The 24,921-nt window shown below is 39.7% G+C and overlaps 1 protein-coding gene across 1 annotated transcript in view; it reads left to right on the top strand.

Moving 5' to 3' along the window:
* LOC126215281 (carbonic anhydrase 1-like) overlaps positions 1-24,921 on the top strand; it is a 120,955-nt gene that overhangs the window by 85,760 nt on the left and 10,274 nt on the right. The window contains exons 5-6 of the mRNA XM_049941970.1: positions 4,416-4,521; positions 12,220-12,447. Of these exons, the coding sequence (XP_049797927.1) occupies positions 4,416-4,521; positions 12,220-12,447 (334 nt within the window). The remainder of the gene's footprint in view (positions 1-4,415; positions 4,522-12,219; positions 12,448-24,921) is intronic.

Raw genomic sequence — 24,921 nt, forward strand, 5'->3', positions numbered from 1 at the left:
AGTGACAAATGAAAGTTCTACCATGGTTGCAGGGCTTGTGAAGGAAAACAGACATATAACTGGAAACTGAATAACCGCCATTTTGGGTATTTGTGTTGTCTCAGCACACAAATTCATCTGTGTTGTGCTGTGATTGAATAAAGCGTCCACAAGGTGGGTGCCATATCAGCAGAGAGCCGAACTGAAATACTGTCGCAACAATGGCTGTGAGAAATGTTTGCGACATTTCGAGACTGAAGGTTATGGTTTTCTGGGCAGAATTGCTACAGGAGATGAAACTTACATGTACAAACACAAGTCTCAAATGAGAGGGTTTATGAGGAACTCTTTCTCTTCTCGTGTGCAACAACATTAAATTCATGATGTAGATGTAATATACTAATATGCAATCAGATGAATCAATGTTGAACTAGAATAGAAAAAACTTGCAAATTTGGAATTGTCTGTTATTTACATGAGTTAATACAGTTAATTATTACTAACTCTTCTAGGACCTGTGCCGCAAATATACTGTTGGTATTTCTTTCAGTTATTTAAATTTTTTAATTGTCTTGCATGTGGTGTGTACCTTCCTCTATGTTTTTCTCTTTCTCTTTTTTACTCTCTTTTTAACTGACTGAAAACAATATGACATATTCTCTAATTTTGAACCTCCAGTCTAACAAGTTATATCTGTGTCCTTAAGCAAAAATGTTGTATCTGACTTACATAAACCAGCTAAAAACATGCTAAGGAATTGTAATAACGAAGTACTGTAGCCCAAAAATTTTATTTAGAGGGCTAAATGGGAAATGACCTAAAAGCTAATAAATATATAAATAAATACCAAAAGATTTCCAGCAATGAATGGTGCCATAGTTCATCAAAACCGAAAAACACTCTGCACTCAACCATTGGCAGGTAAAGTTATCATAAAATGCCTTTTGGGCTTCAAAAAGGTAATTTTTGAGCATTACGTGGAAAGGGGATTAACAGTGACCATAATTAATACTCAAATCTGCAGTGAAATCACCTTCACCATGTAATCACGAGTAAATGGCAAGGACTTTCAAATGCAAGTGTTATGTTGCTACACGACAATCCTCTTTGCCAAACTGTCACTTCAGTCATAGCAATAATACAGGTAATGAACTCTGAATGTCTTGAACGCATACCTTACTCACCAGACCTTCCCTGGAAGATTTTCATGCATTCAGATGGCTCACAAAAGCAGTAAGAGGAAAGCATTTTGGAAGTGGTAATGAGGCAAAATAAATGGTGCACCATTTCTTCATTAACAACCAAAAGAATTCTTCTCACCAGGTTCCAATGTAGTCCTAAAGTGGTGGAATGGGTACACTACACATAGTGGAGAGTACATCGAAAAATGATGTATCTGTAATTTTTCTGTATTGTCTTTAACACCTGCCACCCCACAATGAGAAAAATTGTGCATTTGAATTTCATATGCTTTTACAAAATGGCATAATTACAGAATATTGTGGTGTCAGGAAAAAGTCACAGATATTTTTGACATTCTTAACCTGAAAGTTTGATTGCCCACTGCAATAAAATAGGCCTGAACAGTATTATTTGAGTTGTTTGGTGTATATATATATATATATATATATATATATACACTACTGGAAATGGAAAAAAGAACACATTGACACCGGTGTGTCAGACCCACCATACTTGCTCCGGACACTGCGAGAGGGCTGTACAAGCAATGATCACACGCACGGCACAGCGGACACACCAGGAACCGCGGTGTTGGCCGTCGAATGGCGCTAGCTGCGCAGCATTTGTGCACCGCCGCCGTCAGTGTCAGCCAGTTTGCCGTGGCATACGGAGCTCCATCGCAGTCTTCAACACTGGTAGCATGCCGCGACAGCGTGGACGTGAACCGTATGTGCAGTTGACGGACTTTGAGCGAGGGCGTATAGTGGGCATGCCGGAGGCCGGGTGGACGTACCGCCGAATTGCTCAACACGTTGGGCGTGAGGTCTCCACAGTACATCGATGTTGTCGCCAGTGGTCGGCGGAAGGTGCACGTGCCTGTCGACCTGGGACCGGACCGCAGCGACGCACGGATGCACGCCAAGACCGTAGGATCCTACACAGTGCCGTAGGGGACCGCACCGCCACTTCCCAGCAAATTAGGGACACTGTTGCTCCTGGGGTATCGGCGAGGACCATTCGCAACCGTCTCCATGAAGCTGGGCTACGGTCCCGCACACCGTTAGGCCGTCTTCCGCTCACGCCCCAACATCGTGCAGCCCGCCTCCAGTGGTGTCGCGACAGGCGTGAATGGAGGGACGAATGGAGACGTGTCGTCTTCAGCGATGAGAGTCGCTTCTGCCTTGGTGCCAATGATGGTCGTATGCGTGTTTGGCGCCGTGCAGGTGAGCGCCACAATCAGGACTGCATACGACCGAGGCACACAGGGCCAACACCCGGCATCATGGTGTGGGGAGCGATCTCCTACACTGGCCGTACGCCACTGGTGATCGTCGAGGGGACACTGAATAGTGCACGGTACATCCAAACCGTCATCGAACCCATCGTTCTACCATTCCTAGACCGGCAAGGGAACTTGCTGTTCCAACAGGACAATGCACGTCCGCATGTATCCCGTGCCACCCAGCGTGCTCTAGAAGGTGTAAGTCAACTACCCTGGCCAGCAAGATCGCCGGATCTGTCCCCCATTGAGCGTGTTTGGGGCTGGATGAAGCGTCGTCTCACGCGGTCTGCACGTCCAGCACGAACGCTGGTCCAACTGAGGCGCCAGGTGGAAATGGCATGGCAAGCCGTTCCACAGGACTACATCCAGCATCTCTACGATCGTCTCCATGGGAGAATAGCAGCCTGCATTGCTGCGAAAGGTGGATATACACTGTACTAGTGCCGACATTGTGCATGCTCTGTTGCCTGTGTCTATGTGCCTGTGGTTCTGTCAGTGTGATCATGTGATGTATCTGACCCCAGGAATGTGTCAATAAAGTTTCCCCTTCCTGGGACAATGAATTCACGGTGTTCTTATTTCAATTTCCAGGAGTGTATATATATATGCAACTTAATGGTGCATAAACATTTTTGACTGAATTTTCACAAAAAAATCAAGTTTAACAGCAAATGTGCATACTGGTATAATCTTGTGCACTCACATAAACTGAACCTAGAGTGCCCTGACACACGTCAGTAGGCTTTATCAATCTAGCCGCGTAACTACAAATAAACTTTTAGCAATCAGAACCAGTTCAGTTATTACTGATAATAGTATTTAACTTAATTATAATTTTTAGAAATGAAGATGACTTAGGAAAATTCACAGTTCCATAGTACACAAAATATAAATACGGATTTTCTACTCAGAATTTAGTAATTTACATTCTTTTAGCTTCAAATTGACTTCGTAACTGCTTTCAACAATCAGAAATTATCAGATTTTAATTAAATACATAATAACTTTATCTATCATTTTACCAACTTTCGTGTTTGAACATCACATTGTATTGAATGATGTTACATGTTCAACTCTATTTGAAATTATGTAAATGCTAGGAACATAACAGTGCTTATACGACAAATAAACATTGGTTGTATGAGATAATGAATCAATAGTTACACTGAGTGGAAAATTAAAGTTGCATTGACAATTGTTTATGTACATAGTCCAATGTGTATCAGGTCAATTACTAAAGATGTGTACAGCATTTTTCATTACCTCGCTCATTCTGTTACATTACAAAACTCATTTACTTATTAATAAATAATTGTGGTTAGCAATTTAACCATCCTAGCACATTATCCATTGGACATAAATGTTATAAAATGTATTTAACCACTGTACACAAGCATGCCGTTTGAAAAGGTCAGTATTTGTTGACTACATGCAAAAAGAAATGTAAATATATGAGTGTTCTTCATCTCCCTGTGTGTGTGTGTGTGTGTGTGTGTGTGTGTGTAGCATATTTTTTATTAAAGGAACGATAGGGAAGGGTAATAGAATGTTTATTCCACAGTGGTGTCATAATTATCGTGGGATGCACGTCGTAGAATGTTGAGTGTGGCGTGACTAGCTGTCAGGGAGTTGGTATAAGGAAGAGGCAAAGGGGGTCTAATTGTTCAGATGATTGAGTTTTTGGTTTAGTGGGTATTTGGAGGGGATAATGGGAGAGCAGGAGGCAGTATTCTGATGATCAACTGTTGGGATGTTATTCTACTATTTTACCTGTTTGTGTTACTGGCCACACCAACACACTTGTCTGTGATGGATGCAGCAGAAGTAGCTCTGACACATGCACGCGCGCGCGCGCCCACACACACACACACACACACACACACACACACACACACTTGTACTCTCCTCCAGTGTATCGCATTTCACCGATGTCCCTGCTGACTCTAGCTCTTTAATTTTTCCTCATTTTCAGCTCCACGATGGAGATGCACATGGTGTTCTACAAGGACGAGTACGGAAACCCATCCAACGCCGCCAAATATAGCGACGGCTTTGCTGTGCTGTCGGTCCTCTTAGATGTACGATTTCACCACTGCATGTTATATCATCTGCTTTGTATATACCTACAACATCTATGTGAGAAAATAATGTGGCACGGCACAGGTTCCTTATTGGGTGTGTGTAATTTCTCCAATGATCACCAGTGATTAGATTCCATCCCTGTTCTGCGAATTTGTAAAGTTCATCAAATACCTGTCAATGGCTTCATTTTCTATGCATCAAACTGGAAGTGTTTTGCCCAGATTTACGTCATGTGAGAGTATCTGAGAGTCAGAAAGGTGTCAAGGCCAGTAAAGAGAAGAATGAAGATTATAATTTAATGTGCTGTCGACAGTACTGTTATTACACATCGTCTGAAGACTGATTTGAGGTACCTCCCCATGCTAGTCTTCACTCTGCATAACTATTGCAACCAGCTTCCATTGGACCCCGTTTTGTGTACCGAAGCCCTGGTCTCCCTCTACAATTATATACCCCTTACTCCTCCCACCCCCTGTTTCTCTTAGTTGCAATTTCTTCGATATTACACCAAACAGATGTGCTAAACACTTACACTGATCAGCCAGAACATTATGACCACCGACTTACTATCGATATAAATCTGTCCAGGTATAGCAGCGTCGCCCGGCGAGGAATGACTAATAGACACATGCACCGTGCATGTAGTATCAGTGAGTGTGCTGTCCACGTGTAGAAAGAGGAAGGCACGCAATCTACCCGAGTTTGACCGAGGGCAGATTGCGATGGCCCAGAGGCTTGGCACAAAGAATTCGGAAACTGGATGACGTATCTGGTTCGAGGAGTGCTGTGGTGAGTGTCTTCAACATGTGACGAAACCAAGGTGAAAGCACGTCCACGTGTCATCAGGCTGGAAAGACACACCTCGTTACATATGTCAGATTTTGTAGGCTGGGCAGACTAGTAAAACAGGACAGGCGGCGAAATGTGGCAGAACTAACAGCAGTCTTTAATGTTGGGCAGTGTACAATTGTGTCAGAACACACATTGCTCTGAACACCCCTAAATATGTTCCCCCATAGCTGGTGACCTGCGCAAGTGCCAATGTCAATACTATGACATCAGCAACTACCACTGAAACGGGCATGTGACCATCAGCACAGGACGCTGGCGCAGTGACTGAGTGTTGCACGGTCTGATGAACCCTGATACTTTGTTAATAATGCCGATGGGAAGCTACGAAGCCGTCACCTTGTAGAGTAACAGCTCCTCATCACCAGTACTGCGGGATAAAGACAAGCTGCCGGCGGCTCCATTATGCTCTGGGGTCCAGCGGAGCTCGTGCAAGGCATTATGAAGTCCAAGAAGTATCTTACACAGGTTGCACCCCTTCATGTCGATCATGTTTCCCAATGGCAGTGGCATTTTTCAAGAAGATAACGCTCCATGTCGCGAAGCCAGCAGTGTGGTGGAGTTGTTCAGCGAACACATTGGCGAGTTCCAATTAATGTGCTGTCCTCCCCCCCCCCCCCCCCCCAACTCGCTAGATCTGAACCCGATCAAACACATCTGGGATGTGATTCAACCTGGCATCGGAGCTTATTGACCCTCTCCCCTAGAATTTACAGGAATTATGTGACTTGTATGTGAAGATGTGGTGCTAACTCCCCCAGTGACCTATCAGAACACCACTGCTTCCATGCCATGATTCATCGCCGATGTTATCCATGCGAAAGGTTGAGATACTGGCTCCTAGGTAGAGGTGGTCATAATGTTCTGGCTGATAGGTGTATGTAAACTCATTACTGCTGTTACCAGAATGAAAAATGCTCCTATCATAGCACGAAAAAGAGCGAATATGTCCTGGGCACAGTTAGAGACTTACAAGAAGGAAACTAGCTTTTCGACTTGCCTGGTAGTTTCAAAGACATTTAAATCAAAACATCTTGACATATGCGCGCTTTTTTTACTTGTTAGCATTACTTCCACCTTCAGAAACTTTATCCCTCCAGAAAAAGTTTTTTAGCTATTACATGTGTGGTCTTCAGCCATTTGATGTTACATAACGTTTACCATGGCTGGTCGATCTTCTGGATTTTGGGAGCGGATTCCGGGACTTTAGCTCATAAATTGCAAAATACAGGTGCGCCAACACCATGCAACTAAGAGAACTCACTGCGCTGGGGAAGTAGGGTTAATTCGTAAAAATGAGCTAAAACGTCAAGATATTCTCATTAAAATGTCTTCGAAGCTCGCAGGTAAGTCGAAAAGCTATTTCCTTTCTTTTACATCTCTAACTCTGCTCAGGACATATTCGCCTTTTTTGTGCAATGAAAGGAACATTTTTCATTCTGGTTCCCAACTTAATCTGTACGATAATTTTGACGTTACACCACCATAGCTTAGCAACTGGTATAGATTTTTCTTGACAAGGGCAACGACTGATCAGGTATAGGTATTTTTATTGTCTCTATTTATTTATTTACACGTCAAGTTCCGTAGGACCAAATTGAGGAGCAAATCTCCAAGGTCGTGAAGCATGTTGGTAAATGAAATTACAACATAATAGTAATAACAGATAAAAATAATTTTTTATGAACCCAAAACAAGTCAGTCCATAAGTTTAATTAACGCAACCAACAATACAATGAGAATCACCTTAATTTTTCAAGGAGCTCCTCGACAGAATAGAAGGAGTGACCCATGAGGAAACCAGTTTCGATTTGAAAGCGCCTGGATTACTGCTACGATTTTTGAATTCTAGGGGTAGCTTATTGAAAATGGATGCAGCAGTATACTGCACACCTTTTTGCATGAGAGTTAAGGAAGTCCGATTCAGATGCAAGTTTCATTTCTGCCGAGTATTAACCAAGTGAAAGCTGCTTATTCTTGGGAATAAGCTAATATTGTTAACAAGAAATGACAGTAAGGAATATACATTTTGAGACGCCAATGTCAAAATACCCAGACTCGTGAACAGGGGTCGACAAGAGGTTCGTGAACTTAGAACCACTTATTGCCCGAACTGCCCATTTCTGAGCCAAAAATATCCTTTTAGAATGGGAAGAGTTATCCCACAATGTAATACCATACGACATAAGCGAATGAAAATAATCAAAGTAAACTAATTTTCGTGTTGGACGATCACTCACTTCTGATACCATTCGAATAGTAAAAATGGCAGTACTAAGTCTATGAACGAGATCCTGAACGTGGGCTTTTCACGATAGCATACTATCTATGTGAAACCTGTTCACGTAGATTGTGAACTGTTCAGTTTCACAAATCATTTGCCTGTTCTGTGAAATTTGTCGGATTTTGTTGAATTGTGTGTTAGAAACTGTAAAAACTGAGTCTTACTGTGATTTAGCGTTAATTTATTTTCTACAAGCCATGAACTAAGGTCATGTACTGCACTATTTGAAACTGAGCCAATGTTGCACACGACATCCTTTACTACCAAACTAGTGTCATCAGCAAACAGAAATATTTTAGAGTTACCCGTAAAACTAGAGGGCATATCATTTATATAAATAAGGAACAGGAGTGGCCCCAACACTGATCCCTGGGGCACTCCTCACTTGACAGGACCCCACATCACAGCCGTTATCAACATTGTGAATAATGACCTTCTGTTGCCTGTTGCTAAAGTAAGAGGTGAACCAATTGTAAGCTACTCCCCGTATTCTGTAATGGTCGAACTTCTGGAGCTATATTTTGTGATCAACACAATCAAATGCCTTAGTTACATCAAAAAATATGTCAAGCGTTCGAAACCTATAGTTTAGCCCATCCAGTACCTCACAGAGAAAAGAGAATATAGCATTTTCAGTTATTAAACGACTCCTAAAGCCAAACTGTACATTTGATAGCAAATGGTGTGATATTAAATGATCGATTATCCTTACATACACAGCCTTTTCAGTACCTTTTGCATGGACCAATAACAATAAATTCTTAACTACTTGTTTTGGTACTGCAGTATCTGTCAGCTTCTTCAGAAGTGGATATTGCATACGACGTTCCTAGGATGTTTATAAGTGCATATTGCAGACAACTTCGAACAAAATTTGAATGTAGCTTCGTAAAAGTTCCGTGATCAAACGATTTGAGTTGGCGAATACAGTTTATCCTCACTAGACAGTATATATTATCATTATACATGAGGTGAAAAGGGTTTCGTCGGGTGCGGTGGCCGAGCGGTTCTAGGCGCTTCAGTCACGAACCGCGCGGCTGCTTCAGTCGTAGGTTGGAATCCTACCTCGGGCATGGGTGTGTGTGTGTGATGTCCTTAGATTTAAATAGTTATAGGTCTAGGGGGCCGATGACCTAAGCAGTTCGGTCGCATAGAACTTAGAGCCATTTATTGAATTTTACAAAAACGGCCGTATCTTTAGATTGCGTTGACATAGAAGCTCACACCACCAAGGGACCGTAACCCGCAGGAAGTGCGATACATTTCCGCTTATTATGTCTACCCGTACTCGAGGTAAGCGCGCTTAAAGGGTTGGGTAGACAGACAGACGGTCAAGAAAGTGAGACTAGTAGGGTTCCATTTTTACCGATTTAGCTGACGAGATCCTAACAACGTAAATAGCTACGACAGTTACGGAGGCTGAGGGCCGCATAAATAATTCCCCCTACTCATTATTCTAAATGTTCTAGTTGCAGTCGATACTTCAGCATATTAATCGTAGCTACGCTTTCGATATAAATTGTGTTTACAGGAATGCAAATAAGTCCATTTGCCTATACACGTGGTAATTCAGACGCCAGTATTAATGTCACCGCGTTTTAGAAGTGCAAGCATTCCCATTGCTAGCTAGCTTAAGAAACACTTCGGCTAATGAAAGTTTTTTGGCTGTGGCCAGTCTAATGGAGAATTTGAAACATTGAAGAATACGTTTGGCAGCTATGTCGCCGTTGATTTCCTGGGGTGGTGCAGAATTATCCAACTAAATTTACTCGCTAATAACAGTATTTTGTTATTTCGATAAACATCCCGAATGATTGTCACGTAAGCGGTGACATAAAGGTAGAAAATTCATGTTTTTGAGTCCAGAAATCTCTATGCAACAGAAACTGCAGATCATTTTGCCATTTTCATTGCGAAATTGCCGAGTTATTCTTGTCTGGGGTAATAATAGAGTGCTGTTTGCCTGGGGTGTCTGTTAGCGTAGTGAAAGGTGTTTGCTACTGCAAGGGAGGTGTGGTTTGTTTTTGGTTCTAATCTCCATTGAGGTAGATAGACTATCAGTTAATCAATTTTAAGAAACTCTCGCGCCCGCAATACGTTTTATTGCTACCTTTATTCTGTACCGGCGCCCTGTGGATATCAATATGAAACTCTTGTAGAATTTCATACTTGTTACTGCCTACATTTTACGCTTCTGTCAATAACTGAATTTAAGTGTGACACTTAATGATTTTTAACTGAATTTCGTTATAAATCTTCACGCATTGTTAAATTTACACACTTTCATGGTGGGTCAGCAACGGTAATGCAGTATGACTGGTCTGAATGTTGCCACAGACTGTTTCGCGGCCGAATGCGCTTAATATTTTGCTATTTCTTAACGATCTGGGGTACTTAGTAAAACAGTTTTGTTATCTCGGTAAGTTGAAATTCATTTTTATTACTACAGTTCATACTAATTAGCGTTTCTTCTTTCATTTATATCTTATATTTATGTGTTGTGTTTAACACACTAATCAGTGTTCGTATAGTCTTACACATGGTTGGAAACAGTCTGACGAAGTTCGGATAGTTTTCCAATTTCACGCCTGTGCATAGTATGTTGGTAGCATTTCGTCGCCTTGCCTGTTATGCTGTGTAGCAGACTTTAAAGCTGTGTGAATCAGCATAACGAAAAGGCGATGGGTCTCGCTCGTTTGGCCACGACTGTACATGATTAGCATTTCACTTACGTCGGTTCAGAATGTGTCCTGTTGAATAGTACGCACATTGTCCGCCAAGGGCTCTGATAATTCGTTCCGTGCATGATGGCATCGGTGTGAATGAGATGTAAATTGCGTCCTGTGGTATAGCAGTCACTGCTGCATTCACCTGGTTCCAAAGTTCATCTGTAGTGGTTGACTTTGAGCGCTGCACCCGTGATCTCACCAAATCCCACACATTCTCCAGTGGTGACAAGTCTGGTGATCTGGCGGGCCAGCGTAGAAGGCTGACATCCTGTGACACTAAGAACACATGTGTTGGTACAGCAACATGTGGTGGCGTCTTGGTTGTTGTGCAAAAAGGCTATGGCTACAGGTCGCAGGATGTCATTCACGTATGTCACACTGGTCGCAGTGCCGTGGACACGCACCAACTGCGATTTGTGTTTGTAACCGATAGCACTCCACACCACGAGCATTGAGTTGGGGCTGCGTGTCTTCTGCGAATGCAGTCGCTGTGATGCCGCTCCCCCTGTCTGTGGCGAACCAGAATACGGCCATCTTTTTCAAAGAAACGGAATCTGGAATAGTCTGAAAACTCTATCCGGCGTTATTCCTATCCCCAGTGACGTCGTTCCATACACCATTGCCGTCTAGCATCTCTCGGCACGTTCGTCACTGACAGGCGGAGAAATGGACGACGCACTCGTAAGCCATGCCATAGTAAAAGGCGACGGATTTTCATCCGTGATGCACCAGGGTCGAGGGGGATGCAGATCTGTTCTGCAACGTCATTTGGATGAGAAGTCGGTCTATTTGAGTGTGCGTGTGTGGGGGGGGGGGGCGGCGGGGATCAGGGAGGTGCGACTTGACCCATCTTGTCGTGTCCTATGGGCTTCCATGAACCATTTTGCACACACCTGTTGCACTGCCGAAACACTACGTCCCACATGAGCAGCAATTTCCCAGTGTCCCGGATGGATGGGACTGATAACCCAGCAGTTTAGTCCCTTCACTCCCCAAACCAACCAACCAACCAACCAACCAACCAACCAACCAACCAACCAATTGGATGCATGCATCACATTCTCTCATGCCAATAATGCACCCTCTTTCAAACTCACTGATTTGACAGTACGGTTTAAGCATACGTCTGCAAGGCATCCTGCATACCTGCTGAACTCACACTGATCCATTGCCTTCGGTTTACAGTGATAATTTGAGCCGTAGGCACATTTTACCGGTAGGTGGTGTTGCGTCGCGATATCGATGTTGACCCTGAACCAGCAGGCCGACATAGTTCAAATGCTAATCATTTCTACAGAACGTACTATTGTACATGTCCTGTGAATATGAAGTCCAATCTCTAGTCGTTCAAGGTGTTCTGTTTTTTTCCTGAACATGAGTATATTTGTATTGTGTTCGCTGCTATTATAGTTCCCAAAATCAGTTGCATGACACATGTACGGAATCTGATCAAAAGTATCCGGATAGCTATGAGTGGACATTAATTTCGGTTTGTCCATCTTTCGCTGGGAATGCTCTCAGTGAAGTGTCTTAATGTCTATGGAGAGATGGCAGCGCAATTGAAAGGATTGAGGAACAAAGTGGTGTATTTAAATTGTGAATAAAACCATCCTGCTTTCAGAAAATAAATGTTGCATTATTTACTGGACAAACTTCATAGAAGTTTTTATCTTCAAACAAGAAAATAATTATAAAACTTTTTTTTCGAGGTTATAATTAAGGCTTTGTGACTACCTCTCGTATGTTAGGTGAATACAAATTCGACAGACATCCCCAGTTGTAGGCACGATTGGTGGGATCTGACCTGTCTGACATGTACACTGGTTCTGCAGCACAACGAAAACGGCAACCCAGTACTGCCTCCAGTTGTGTGGGCACTGCAGGACATCCAGAATTATGGTGATGTGACCAACCTGGACACCAGGTTGGCCCTCGAATCACTTCTGCCCAACGACAGGCACCTGTACTACACGTATCCTGGATCACTGACGACACCGCCGTGTGATCAGGCCGTCACCTGGATCATCTTCCGCCAGCATGTCCCCATCTCCAGCGAGCAGGTAGTACTGCACCATTTTATGTAATGTACAGTGTACAATGGTACGATTATATGGTTGGGAACAGGGATATCAAACAAAATTTGTAATATTATAACGTCTTGGATGGAGAGTCATCAGCATAAGTAGAAGTTACTTCAGATGTGCCCCTGGGAAGTGTGTATTGGGATGCTTGTTGTTCATGTTGCAACGAGATTCGCCAATTGAAGAACACCATACACATGATTAATATACATTAAGATGCACTTGCATATTTCATCTTATGTAGCTAATGTTTCAATTTTTATATGAAGACCTTGGCTCTACAAGTGATATGGGACAAGCTGGCTGTTTTCAGAAACTGTGAATTAAAGTTTCGCTCAGATCTCATAAATAAGATATTTCAAGCACATGCTTTGTGTTTCTTTCAACTCAGATGGGTCACCGTTTTCAAATATTCCTAGAATAACAACTTTTTCAGAAATTGCGCATGAAAGTTTCAATGAAATCTCAGAGAAGATATTTTAAGTACATCCACCATTCTTATCAGATTGGTCTTTGTTTTCAAATATTTAAAGTAACAATGTATTTTTGAAATGCTAAAATTTACCCAAAATTTTCTTCTTAAAAATTCGTCAATGGTTGCTTAACATTATTTACTTACAAATTCAATACAACTGACATTGACTTATCACTGTTCACTTGTTGGGCAAGTTAACAAAGCATTGCTGTGAAAACTCTCAAACATACAAATTTAAAAGTTTCGAATTGTTGCACTTTATGATACTAATATCTGCACTACCGACATTTGCAACAATAAAGTACTACAACCCCAAAAATTAATCTGCGATTCTGCACAATATAAAATAAAGTTTAGCTAGCATCTTACTACAGCATGTACACAATGTTAAGGATGGGCTGTAACATTTCTGCCATCACTCTGGCACTTAAATTCAAGTAATCTGTGGTAAGGGACACAATTCAACACTGCTTGCGTGATTAGCAATAACTTCTGACGCGTTGCACCCTCAGGAATATATTCAGAATCTTTATTTGAGTCACAGTTATCCTCAGATTCCCAGTATCATCCATAAGAGCAGTTTTCTGGCACGGATGCTACTACTGGTAGCCATATTTTGGCAGCTACCACTGTTTATACGAGCACATCTTATCGAAGTTGTCATCAACGAGAATACGAAATTAGAGATGAGCTACCGCTTCTCGGTTTTGTCGTGGAACTATCAAATATTACGAATTAAGCATATCACGTATCATGTTTTGCATGTGTCATAGAATGGGTACCATTATTTGCAGGTGACATCTTCAAAAATATTTATTGATAGTATTAAATTATTACTATCCAATTCTGCTCATTTTTCTGTAAGTTCTTTTGTTTTCATTCTATATTTTATAAATGCAGCAATGGACCAGATGAAACAATCATAGATATATGCAGGAAACTGTCTAATATGTCCTCCCTTCTGCAGCCAATTATGTAACTGCAATAGTGCAGTGGACTTACAATAATAATATCTACATAAAAAAATTCTTAGTATAACACATTTTTAAAATTGACTAAAAAGTATAAAATAATTTCTCCTAGACCCATACGTATTCCTAACCCCATACAGATAGTCCTGAAAATTTGTGCTTGTGAATTTGTAGGCGCTATAAAAATATATGTAGAATAAAATACCATGAAAATATTAAAAAGTGCGGGGCACATCAAATTGTTATAGTAAGTTGATGAACTATTCATGTACGAATAATGTATTCCAGAATGAGATTTTCACTCTGCAGCGGAGTGTGTGCTGTATAATGTATTGCATGTACCCCACGTTTTTCATTTGAAATTCTACAAATATTTTCACAGCTTTTAAAAATTCACAAGCACAGATTTTTAGAAGTATCTGTATGGAATTAGGAATCAGTGTGGGGCTAGGAGAAACTGTTTTATATTTTTTTGTCCATTTTAGAAACGTACTATATTAAAAAGCTTTTTTAAAAATAATTATCTTCTGCGTTTTAGTCTTGGGTGCATTAAATTTTTCAATCAATTTGAGACATTTTAATGAGATTACAACAGAAATATGTAGTAAATTTCGGTATTATTTCAGTTTTCTCTTCACTTGGGTCAACTAATTCACTGCTCCCTCCTCCGATTACCTCATGTAAAGACCTTGAAGGTAAAGAACGACGAGCTCACACAGGGGCTTCACCAGTAATCGTTCTTACCACAAAACATTCGCAAGTAGAACAGAAAAAGTGGGAAATAGCAGTGGTATACATTATACCTTCCGCCACATACCAGACACGAAATTGGGTTAACATTGCACTATCATCGAGTTCTGCGGTATGTTGATAGGTTCAAGTCTTAAACATATCAGGAAATGATAGTGGTAAACAAAGTATGCTCCGCCACATACCAGAGAAGAAATCCAGTTCTGAGCTATGTTGAAAGTTTCAAGTCTCTTAGCTCATCGGAAAACGATAGTGGTAAACAAAGTACCCTCCATCACACACCAGACAAGAAAACGAGTTAATACTGCATTGTCATTCAGTTCTGAGAAATGCTGATCAAGTCATCGGGAAGCAATTTTAAAATCAATTTGTGATACCTCTAATTAGTGGTAAAAGAAACGATATACACTTAAAGTATGTTTATCACAAGTAGTGTATTGAAACTTTAGATTTCTCGGTGACATATAAAGATTTCATGAACTACTATATAAAGGAAAGACATCATGTTATCTGTCTCTTATTGCTTGTGCTTTTGGTCTTGTTGCTTAGCTCCTGTCTTTTCTTGCACTGTAGTTCTGTATGCCACTCGATGTATAGTGGGTGGAAGCTCATGTGGTATTTCAATTTCATTCTAAAAGTAGGTTAAAATTCGTTTTCTTTCATATTGCGCGCTCTGAACAACCTGCATTTTAATGTTACGTATGATGTCTGATTTTTTAACACAGCATGGTCATCTTTGATTGTTGAAAATTTATCTTTATCTAAAACCGCAGTAGCAGAAGCTTGCATTAACTGTGCCTTGAGCATGACTAAGTAATATTTCAGAATTAAAAGAATTTTCAATTAATTTCGAGTCAGAAAGAAAAATATTTAATACCCATACCACAGATAATTTTTCGTAACTGTAAAATACGAGGGTAAGTCAATTGTTATCCGCAAAGTAGTTACAAAATTTTATTGTAATCAAATAGGAAACGTATAAGAACATCGATTTTCGACAGACTCCTGCGTTACAATGCACTTCGTCCATCGTTGTACAAGCCTCCTGATGCCCTCATAAAAGGAGGTTCTCTGTTGAGCTGCGAGCCAGGAATGCACCGCTTCTTTCACTGCTTCGTCCGAGGCAAATCTACGGCCCCTTAATGCCCGTTTGAATGGACCAAACAAGTGATAGTCAGAAGGAGCAAGATGGGACTACATGGAGGATGATCCAGTACTTCAAATCTGAGTTGCTGGAGCGTTTCAGCAGTGTGGGAAGCCGTATACGGACGGGCATTGTCGTGCAACAACACAACACTTTTTGACAGCAATCCTCGGCGTTTGCTTCGAATTGCAGGCTTTGGCCTGGCAGTAAGCATCACACTGTAACGTACCCTGTTTATTGCTGTGTCCCTTTCCCCATGATGTTCCAGTACTGGACCTTGTGCGTCCCAAAAAACCGTAAGAATCAGTTTTCTTGCGGATGGTTGGGTCTTCAACTTTTTCTTGCACGGAGAATTTCGATGTTTCCAGTCCACACTCTGCTGTTTACTCTCCGGTTCGTAATGATGGATCCATGTTTCGTCACCAGTAACGATTCTGTCTAAAAAGTTGTCCCCTTCGTTCCCATAGAGATCCAAATGTTTTGCAGATGTCCAAGCGCGTTTGTTTATGCAATTGTGTGAGTTGTTTTGGGACCCATCTTGCACACACTTTATGAAACCCAAGTCTTTTGTGGATGATTTTGTAGGCAGAACCGTGACTAATTTGCAGACAATGTGCCACTTCGTCAATAGGTCATCGTCTGTCTAAGAATCATTTCACTTGAACGCTCAATGGTTTCTTCATTTATGGTGGTAAAACAGTCGTCCGGCTCCTTCATCGCGCGGAACACTTGTGCGACCATTTCGGAATTTTTCAATCCATTCGTAGACACTCCACTGTGGCGAAATACTGTTCCTGTACTGTACCGAAAGTCTTCGATGAATATCGGCCCCTGATACGTCTTCCGACCACAAAAAACGGATCACGGAACGTTGCTCTTCTTTGGTGCAAATAGACAGCGGAGCAGCCATGATTAACAGCACAGCAGCGATAACGAAACTAACACAGCAGTTTGAAAATTGCAAAGATACAATGACAAATGAACAAAGCATGCGTCGTCAACGTAAAACGACAGTACTACGAAAATAAAGAAAAATATAACTAAATTGCGGATAATAATTGACTTACCCCCGTATATTTATGATCTCAAAATAATAATTCCTAGCATCTCGATATTTTCACATTACATAAAGGATATAGCTGAAGTGTAACTTATACCATTAATTGTTGAAACACAAGTTCATAATAATAAAAGGTATTATAACTGTTTAGAGAGATATTTTCTCAATTCCCTGTAATAAAATGACTCAAGTCATAAGAATGCAGTAATAGGAACCAGTTTAAATTGCAAAAACCGGTCCCAAACAAATAGACAAGAAAGCGACCTAATGGAAAGATGTTGTGTTTTCACAACAGGAACATACTCAATCACAAAAATAAAATACTTATTTGGTAGGTTTCTTTGTTGTCAATGGTCGACCAGAAGTATATGTTGCAGGACGAATTACAGAGCGAGAAACATCATTTTTCATTTCGCATAAATGTGCAATACTCGACACTTTGAACAAGAAGACAGCATCCAAATTTCACAAACTGTGTTAGTAATTGATACAAATGTAGCACACCACTGATACGAACTTGAAGTCTTTGCAGTTACCCTGGATCATGAAGCAAATACCCTTTCGTCTCGCATCCATGTTCATATAAATGATTATCAGTTATCAACAATTTTATATGGTCAAAATTTTAACTTATGAACTTTATCTACAACGATGAATTCAACGTTCACAAAGTTTTAGTTATGACAACATATTCTGTGTAAACGAATGACCCATTTGAGATAACGATTTTCGTTAAACAGGAAACTTACCTGTACAAAGTTTCATAAGATTAATTTTTAACAATGAAATAAGAAACATAATTTTGAAAAAAGTCGTTAATCAGGTTTATTAGTGCCTTTTACTAATGTACAAATACTGAAATACTACTGGTGTATACGTCAATGCATCTTTAATACCGCGTTAAAGCTTATGAATATTTGGACTACTTATATTTTGACGATTAACTATGACGTTTACAATGTTTTTGAGAAACTTCTATTCTAAAATTCAACGTATTTTATACCAAAAATTGCATTACATGAACGAATATCTGCCTTCCTGGATTTGAAGCTGTTGAACTTACTCAAGACAATAATCTTCACGCAATGTTTCAGTTTGTACAGATTCGTAAATGTGTGTAAGAAATGATATGATAGACTTTATCTTTGCAGATAATGATTTCAAACGTTGTTCAATGACTAATATGTATGAAAGAAGGTACCACTGTAACATTACGAGTCAAGACAGCTATAACAGAACTTGAATAGTGTAAAGTTATCGTTAAAAACGCACGCCGCGCGATTTGTTACGATTTGGTCGGTCATAATAGTAGTAACATGCTTTTGAATACAATTAAAATATAACGGCGATATCTGTTTAGCGTTATTGGAAATAATATGTAATAAATTAATGGGTAAGGTAGCCGATCCTATAAGAAGAGGTAAAATTGGGCATATTAAGGTGTTTTGCTTTATATCGACTAAGCCGATGATACGGCGTCTTTTTTTTCCGTTTACTCTTAGAAGAAAAAAAAGAAAACAAGTAACGATGTGCTAATTGTGCGTTGTGGAAAATATAGGGGCGAATTTTAAATAGCTACAGTGTATAATCAGACTAAAAAATGGACATTCAGTTACGTAAAATAGCGGACAGTGAAGTGTGGTCATTAAATTGAGTACACCTACAGGGCAGTAAATTCCGGAATAAGTATATTCGCATCTCACGAGGGACGCGATATTGAGACCGTTTTTTTTTTTTATTATATCACGGAGAACGGGCTTCAATTTACAAAAAACGAGAAAAGCTGTATCATTATCATTGACTGTTGGTGTCAAGTAACCAAAACTGTTCATCAAAGGGTTTCGGTGAATGAGTGGTGAATGTGAAATGAAACTGTGAACAAAGTTATGTTAAATAAAGCAGAAGAGACAAGACAGTTTGGTAGTACCTGTTATTATTCCATAAACTGTAACATTTCTTCTCGTTGTACGAAGCCTTTATAGACGATCGTTATGACAATTTGCTTTGAAGGGATCTCGTTACGAGTTAAGTTTTGGGGACCTGGTCAACAGGGGATAGTTCGTAGATCTTAAGTGCTGCAGCTATTCTGGAATCAGGTGCTACCGTGAACGTTGTGTGTTGTCAGTGGCTTAAGGTCATCATATCTCATGCTCTAAGATCGACGCGCCTTTCCTCTTGGTATAACGGTGTCTCACGGTAACCACGACAACGCCGACGGCGAAGGAAGACACGGTAGAAGTGGCGCCACAACGTGCGGCTCGATCGAGGAGGATTGCTGCATCGAGTCGAGTGTCATCCGGATTCACGAACCCTAGAGTTGGAAAATATTGTAGCAGCCAGTGAGTCTGTCCAATGAAAGAGGTATTCTTCAATAATCGCTAAAAGTGAGCGATACTACCAGGTATGATTAAAATAACTGTATAATTATATAAAAAAAAGGAAGTTGAGACTTGTGATTTCGGTAGATAAATATATATATAAATACAAAGTGAAAATAAGTGTATGTCTTATAATCATGTCAAAACGAACGAAAAGAATACATGATAATGTGCAGTTGAGTAGAGTAATGAGTAGAGAGAGAGAGGAAAGTGAAGAGGATAGGGATGATGCATCCCATGAGCTCAATGTGGGACAGGAGACATGTACAGATAATAATATAGTTATTGATTTAGAGCCGTTAGGAGATTCAAATACAATGATAAGTAAGGTAAGCAGCGTGGGAGAACATACAGATCTTGAGGTTTCGGAAGTAGATCAGCAAGTTGAACCTCAAAATGGAAATATTAATCAAAAAATATTTGATATGCTGGTATCAATAAATACTCAAATGGGTGTAATGAATGGAAGATTTGGTTCACTAGAAAGAGATAATAAGCAATTAAAAGAGGACAATCAGAAGTTAAATGAAAAATTTGAGGCCAAATTTGGCTCATTAGAAGTTAAAATGGATTCTTTGGAAAGCAAACTGAACACCTTTGATTATAAACTAGAAAATACTAAGAAAGAATTAAAGATGGACTGGGAGACTCAATTAAATGCGAAATTTGGAGAACTAGATGTAGAGTTTTCTAACACCTTAGAAAGGCAATATAATAATTTAATGGGAAAACTTCATGACGTAGAAAAGAAATATGAGGTAGTTTCGAAGAGTTATGATGGCCTGTCCAATAGGATGGTTAAGTGTGAAAGCAGCTGTTTCAATGCTAGCGCACAGATAGAAGAGCTTTCGAAATAAATAGTAGAGTTTGAGTCTGATGCTCGTAAGGGGATTGACAAGTATTTAGTAGATCAAACTAAAAGACTTGACGAAGATCTATCTGAATGGATAGAAATAAAAGGAAATGAAATTGTAGACAAGGTTAAGACTACTATTGGATCCCAGCCAAATGAAAATATCAATGAGTACCTAAGTAGAAATGATGAATTAATTAAGCTCTTCACTAGCGAATTTCAGAAAATAAAAGACAAAATAGTTGATGAGCTACCTAAATGGCAAAAGGAAACCAATCATAAATTGGCGGAGTTAGAACGAAAGTCATCACAAAATTTGTTGACAGAGGACGAACGTTCGGAGAATAGGTTGAAAAACAACCGAACATGTGATAATACGAAGTACAATTGTGGTGAAAATTTGCATTGGGAAGTTGATGATTCGGTTGGTAAAGATGATGATTCTTTTGGTCAGCGAGGATATTTGTCTTCTTTAAAGGTGGAGAACAGCATTTTTAAAAGTAGACAATTCCCAACATTCTCCACTGAAAAGAACAACCTGCATCCGAAAATCTTTATCAATAATTTCAAAAGAATATTTCCGCGTAGCTGGTCAGAACACGACCGACTTCAATTTATAGTATCCAAAATTACCGGAGAAGCCGCATTATGGGCCGCCGAAGTAAGTGAAAGTTGCCATACTTGCGCTGAGTTTGAACAACTTTTTTTGGCTAAATACTGGTCGTCGAGTAAACAAGAGAAATTAAGAAAAGAGGTTTACCAACCTGAGTATTTTAACAGTAAAAGGAGTACTTTAAGGCAATATTTTGAAAAGTACATAAATAAGACACGTTATTGGAGTGATCCAATTTCTCACAAGGAAGTGATCAGAATTTTGAAGGGAAGGTTGCCCATAAATATACGTGAAAAGTTAATAAATGTTCCTGACCACGATGTAGAACAATTCTTGTCGGTGATTGACTCTATAGATATGATTATGGAAGACGCAAGACAAATGAGTAGTAATCAAATGTCGACTCACACTCATAGTAATACGAGTAATTATAATAATAATAATAATTTAACTTATGATAATAATAATACCGAAAACCAGGTCAAACCCGCATCACAGGAGCGTGGACAATCTTCATCCTATGGTTGCAATAAAAACAATGATTATAATAAATATAGAAGAGATACTTACTGTGCTAGAGGTAAACCTCGATATGGTGACGCGAATGTGCATAGTAGTGATATTAATAAGAGTAACAGGTACCCAAGTGATGAACCCAATAGCATTCGACCTTGGGAAGATAATTCGAAGCATAATGTTCATCGGCAGGATGGAACAAATGCCTCGAGTCCTCATCCAGCACAAGGAGTTATACCAATGGGCGAAGGAGCCTCCAGTGTGCGACGGGGTGAATACCATAACTCGGATCATACTGTACGGATTGTGGAAGTTCATGAACCCCCACCGATGACTCAACGAGATAGATTAAACTAATACCAGTCACCAAATGCCTTCCTAGGATGACTGGAAAGGAGAAGGAAGGCAGGCATCAATTTGAAGTGAGAGTATTAAGGTACAACAATGATCAGGATATAAGGAATGAGTTAATTGAAGAAAAACCTGAAGTTTCTAATAAATGCGGACAAATTTTACAGGCAATAATTCCAACAAGTATAAATAATGTTGATGTTGAAATATTAATTGATACTGGAGCAACTATTAGTGTCATGACGTTGGACTGTTTAAAACAGATAAGCCGAGGGGTAAAAATGCCCACTTTTCCTATCACAGGATGTACCGTGTCTGGCGCGTTCAGCGCAAAAATGCAAAAAGTTGTGAAACAGGTACGTGTTGACGTTACAATACAGGGGGCTCAAATAGAAAGTACATTCCTGGTTGTTCCTAAAATGACAGTACCATGTATCTGGGGTTTGGATTTTTTATGTGAGACCGGTGCAATCATTAATTTAGAGAAAGGTGAATGTATATTTAATTCCAATGGTAACGTTTTGACAACCACCCTGAGAAAGGGCCGAGTAATTCCAAATCAGTTGTGTATGAATCTAATGGCAAAATATGTCAGTATTGATGATGAAAATGTGTATGATATATGCCTTATTGAATGTTCTGAAGAAATGATTGATAAAATGTCATTGCAGGAAAAGGTGTTAGAATCAGAATATTTATCTGTTATCCAAAGGGATGAACTGTACTACTTGTTGGAAGCATATAAGTCAATTTTTAGTAAACGTCCGGGTATAATAAAAGACTTTGAATACCATATAAAGACGTATGCACATAAACCCTTTTGTCGTACTTCCTATTCTATCCCATGGACAAAGAAAGAAGTAGTCAGAAAGGAAATCAATAAAATGTTAGAATGGGGTATTATTGAGCCCTCAGATTCTGAATATTGTAACCCTCTTGTGGCGGTAATTAAACCCAATGGTGACATCAGATTGGTGTTGGATGCCAGAGAGATCAATAAGATCATTATACCTGTGCAAACGCGACCAGAGAACCTAGAAGAGTTAGTACAAAAGTTTTATGGTGCCCGCTTCTTAACTTCTTTGGATATGCGTAGTTCATATTGGCAAACTAGAATATCTAAAGAATCTAGAAAATATACTGCATTCGTTTTTCTGGGCCGAAGTTACCAGTTTACTGTCATGCCATTTGGGTTGAAAATAAGCGGTGGTGTTTTCATATCGGCCTTAGATACCGTACTGGGCAGAGACCTTTTGAATGAAGTTACTTTATATGTGGATGATTTGCTAATTGCTTCTGAAACTTGGGAGGAACATTTGGACTTATTAAGAAGAGTTTTTGCGAAATTTTTGGAATACGGAGTTACTGTAAATTTGAGAAAATCCAAGTTTGCTCATAACCAATTGAAATTTCTTGGACATATAATCACTCCTGAAGGGATAAAACCAAATCCTAAAAAGATGGATGCGATTAACAGATGTGCTTATCCAAAGAATAGAACGGAATTAAAGTCATTTATCGGCTTAGTTTCATTTTTTCGACGATTCTTACCCAATCAGTTAGGAAGCCAAGACTGTCTGTTACGGCTGTTAAGAAAAAATGTCATGTGGGAGTGGAATTCCGAATGCACGCAAGCTTTTGATAACATCCGCAATGCTTTGACTAATGCTCCACTGTTACATCATCCGAGACTTGATCAAGATTTTTATATTGCTGCGGATGCTTCTGAAACAGGATTGGGTGCCACTCTTTTCCAGATGGACAATCCAGAAGATATCAATACCATCAAAATAATTGGGTTTGCCAGCAGAACACTCTCTAGCTGTGAACGTGCATATTGTACTACTGAATTGGAAGTACTGGCCGTGGTCTGGTCACTTAGAAAGTTTCGCTATTTTGTATATGGAAAGAAGATCATTATATTCTGCGACCACAAAGCTTTATCTTTTATTTTAACAGGAAGGATGTTCCATTCACGTTTAACCCGGTGGGCCTTGCTACTGCAAGAATATGATATTACGCTCAAATACATCAGAGGGAAAGACAACATCATAGCCGATGCTCTTTCAAGACTTCCGAAAAGAAAGAATGACGACGAGTGTGAAGAACGGACTATTGACTTTAAAGTCATGAATTTATCAAGACAATATTGTGAGAGGCAGATTTCACAGCTATCTCGAAGTCTTCCACAACTGCAAGAAGATGATAAGTTGTGGAAAGCCATTAGGCATGCTGTTGAAAGCAAAACGCTTAGTCACTCTCAAGAACAGTATCAATTAAAATCCGGAATATTGTATCGGAGGAAGGATGAAGAAGATGTTTGGAAAGTTTGTGTTCCAAATAAATATTTAGAATCAATAGTATGGTACACTCACTTGAATTGGGGTCATTTTGGTGCCGCTAAATGTACAGCCAAAATAGCACAATACTGCTATCATCCAAATTTGGGACGTATAGCTACAAATATTATTAAGAAGTGCAAAATATGTCAGAAGGCGAAACCCATAAACTATTGTCGGAAGATAGAATTACATCCTATCATCCCACAACAACCTTTAATGTTGGTGTCATGTGATGTCTGTGGGCCATGTCCCGTGACACGTGGACGGTTCAAATATGTATTAGCTTTCTATGATCTCTTTTCAAAATATGTGAAATTATATCCTTTGAAAAATCTCCACGTTCGACCCATGTTACGCAAATTTATCAACAACTATATAACTGAGCTTGGCAAACCTATAATGATCTTGACAGACAACGCTGCTTATTATACAAGCAAAGTATGGAGAGACACTATGAAAGAACAAGGAATCCAGCACATTTACATCTCAAGATTTTACCCTTGTGGAAATCCGGTTGAAAGAATCTTCCGAGAGTTGAACCGATTTTTACGGACGTACATACCCAAACAACATTATAAATGGATCGATTGGATTTATGAATTTGAGAAAGTGTATAATGACTTGCCACACTTATCGACAGGTTATTCACCTAACCAAATAGTATTTGGTGAAAGTATTGTGCCAGAATGGATGAAGAAATTACCTGCGATAGAACAAAAGATTACCAAGAAAGAAGATATGGTGAAGAAGGTCTACGAAAACCTGAAGCATCAAGCACAATTGAGAAAAACCCGTTTTGATAAAAATGTGAAGAAAGTAGTCACATATGATGTAGGGGAAGAAATTTTATTGAGAAATCACCCAAAAGCATCAACCAGGAAAAGACTGAATAAGAAATGGCAATATTTATATACAGGTCCATATAAAATAATGAAAATACCTCATGAAGGGAGCTACCTCCTGGCAGATTGTGATACTGATGTAATTAAAGGCTTGTTCC

The sequence above is a fragment of the Schistocerca nitens genome, chromosome 12 (assembly GCF_023898315.1).
Source record: "Schistocerca nitens isolate TAMUIC-IGC-003100 chromosome 12, iqSchNite1.1, whole genome shotgun sequence".
Taxonomy (NCBI): Eukaryota; Metazoa; Arthropoda; class Insecta; order Orthoptera; family Acrididae; genus Schistocerca; species Schistocerca nitens.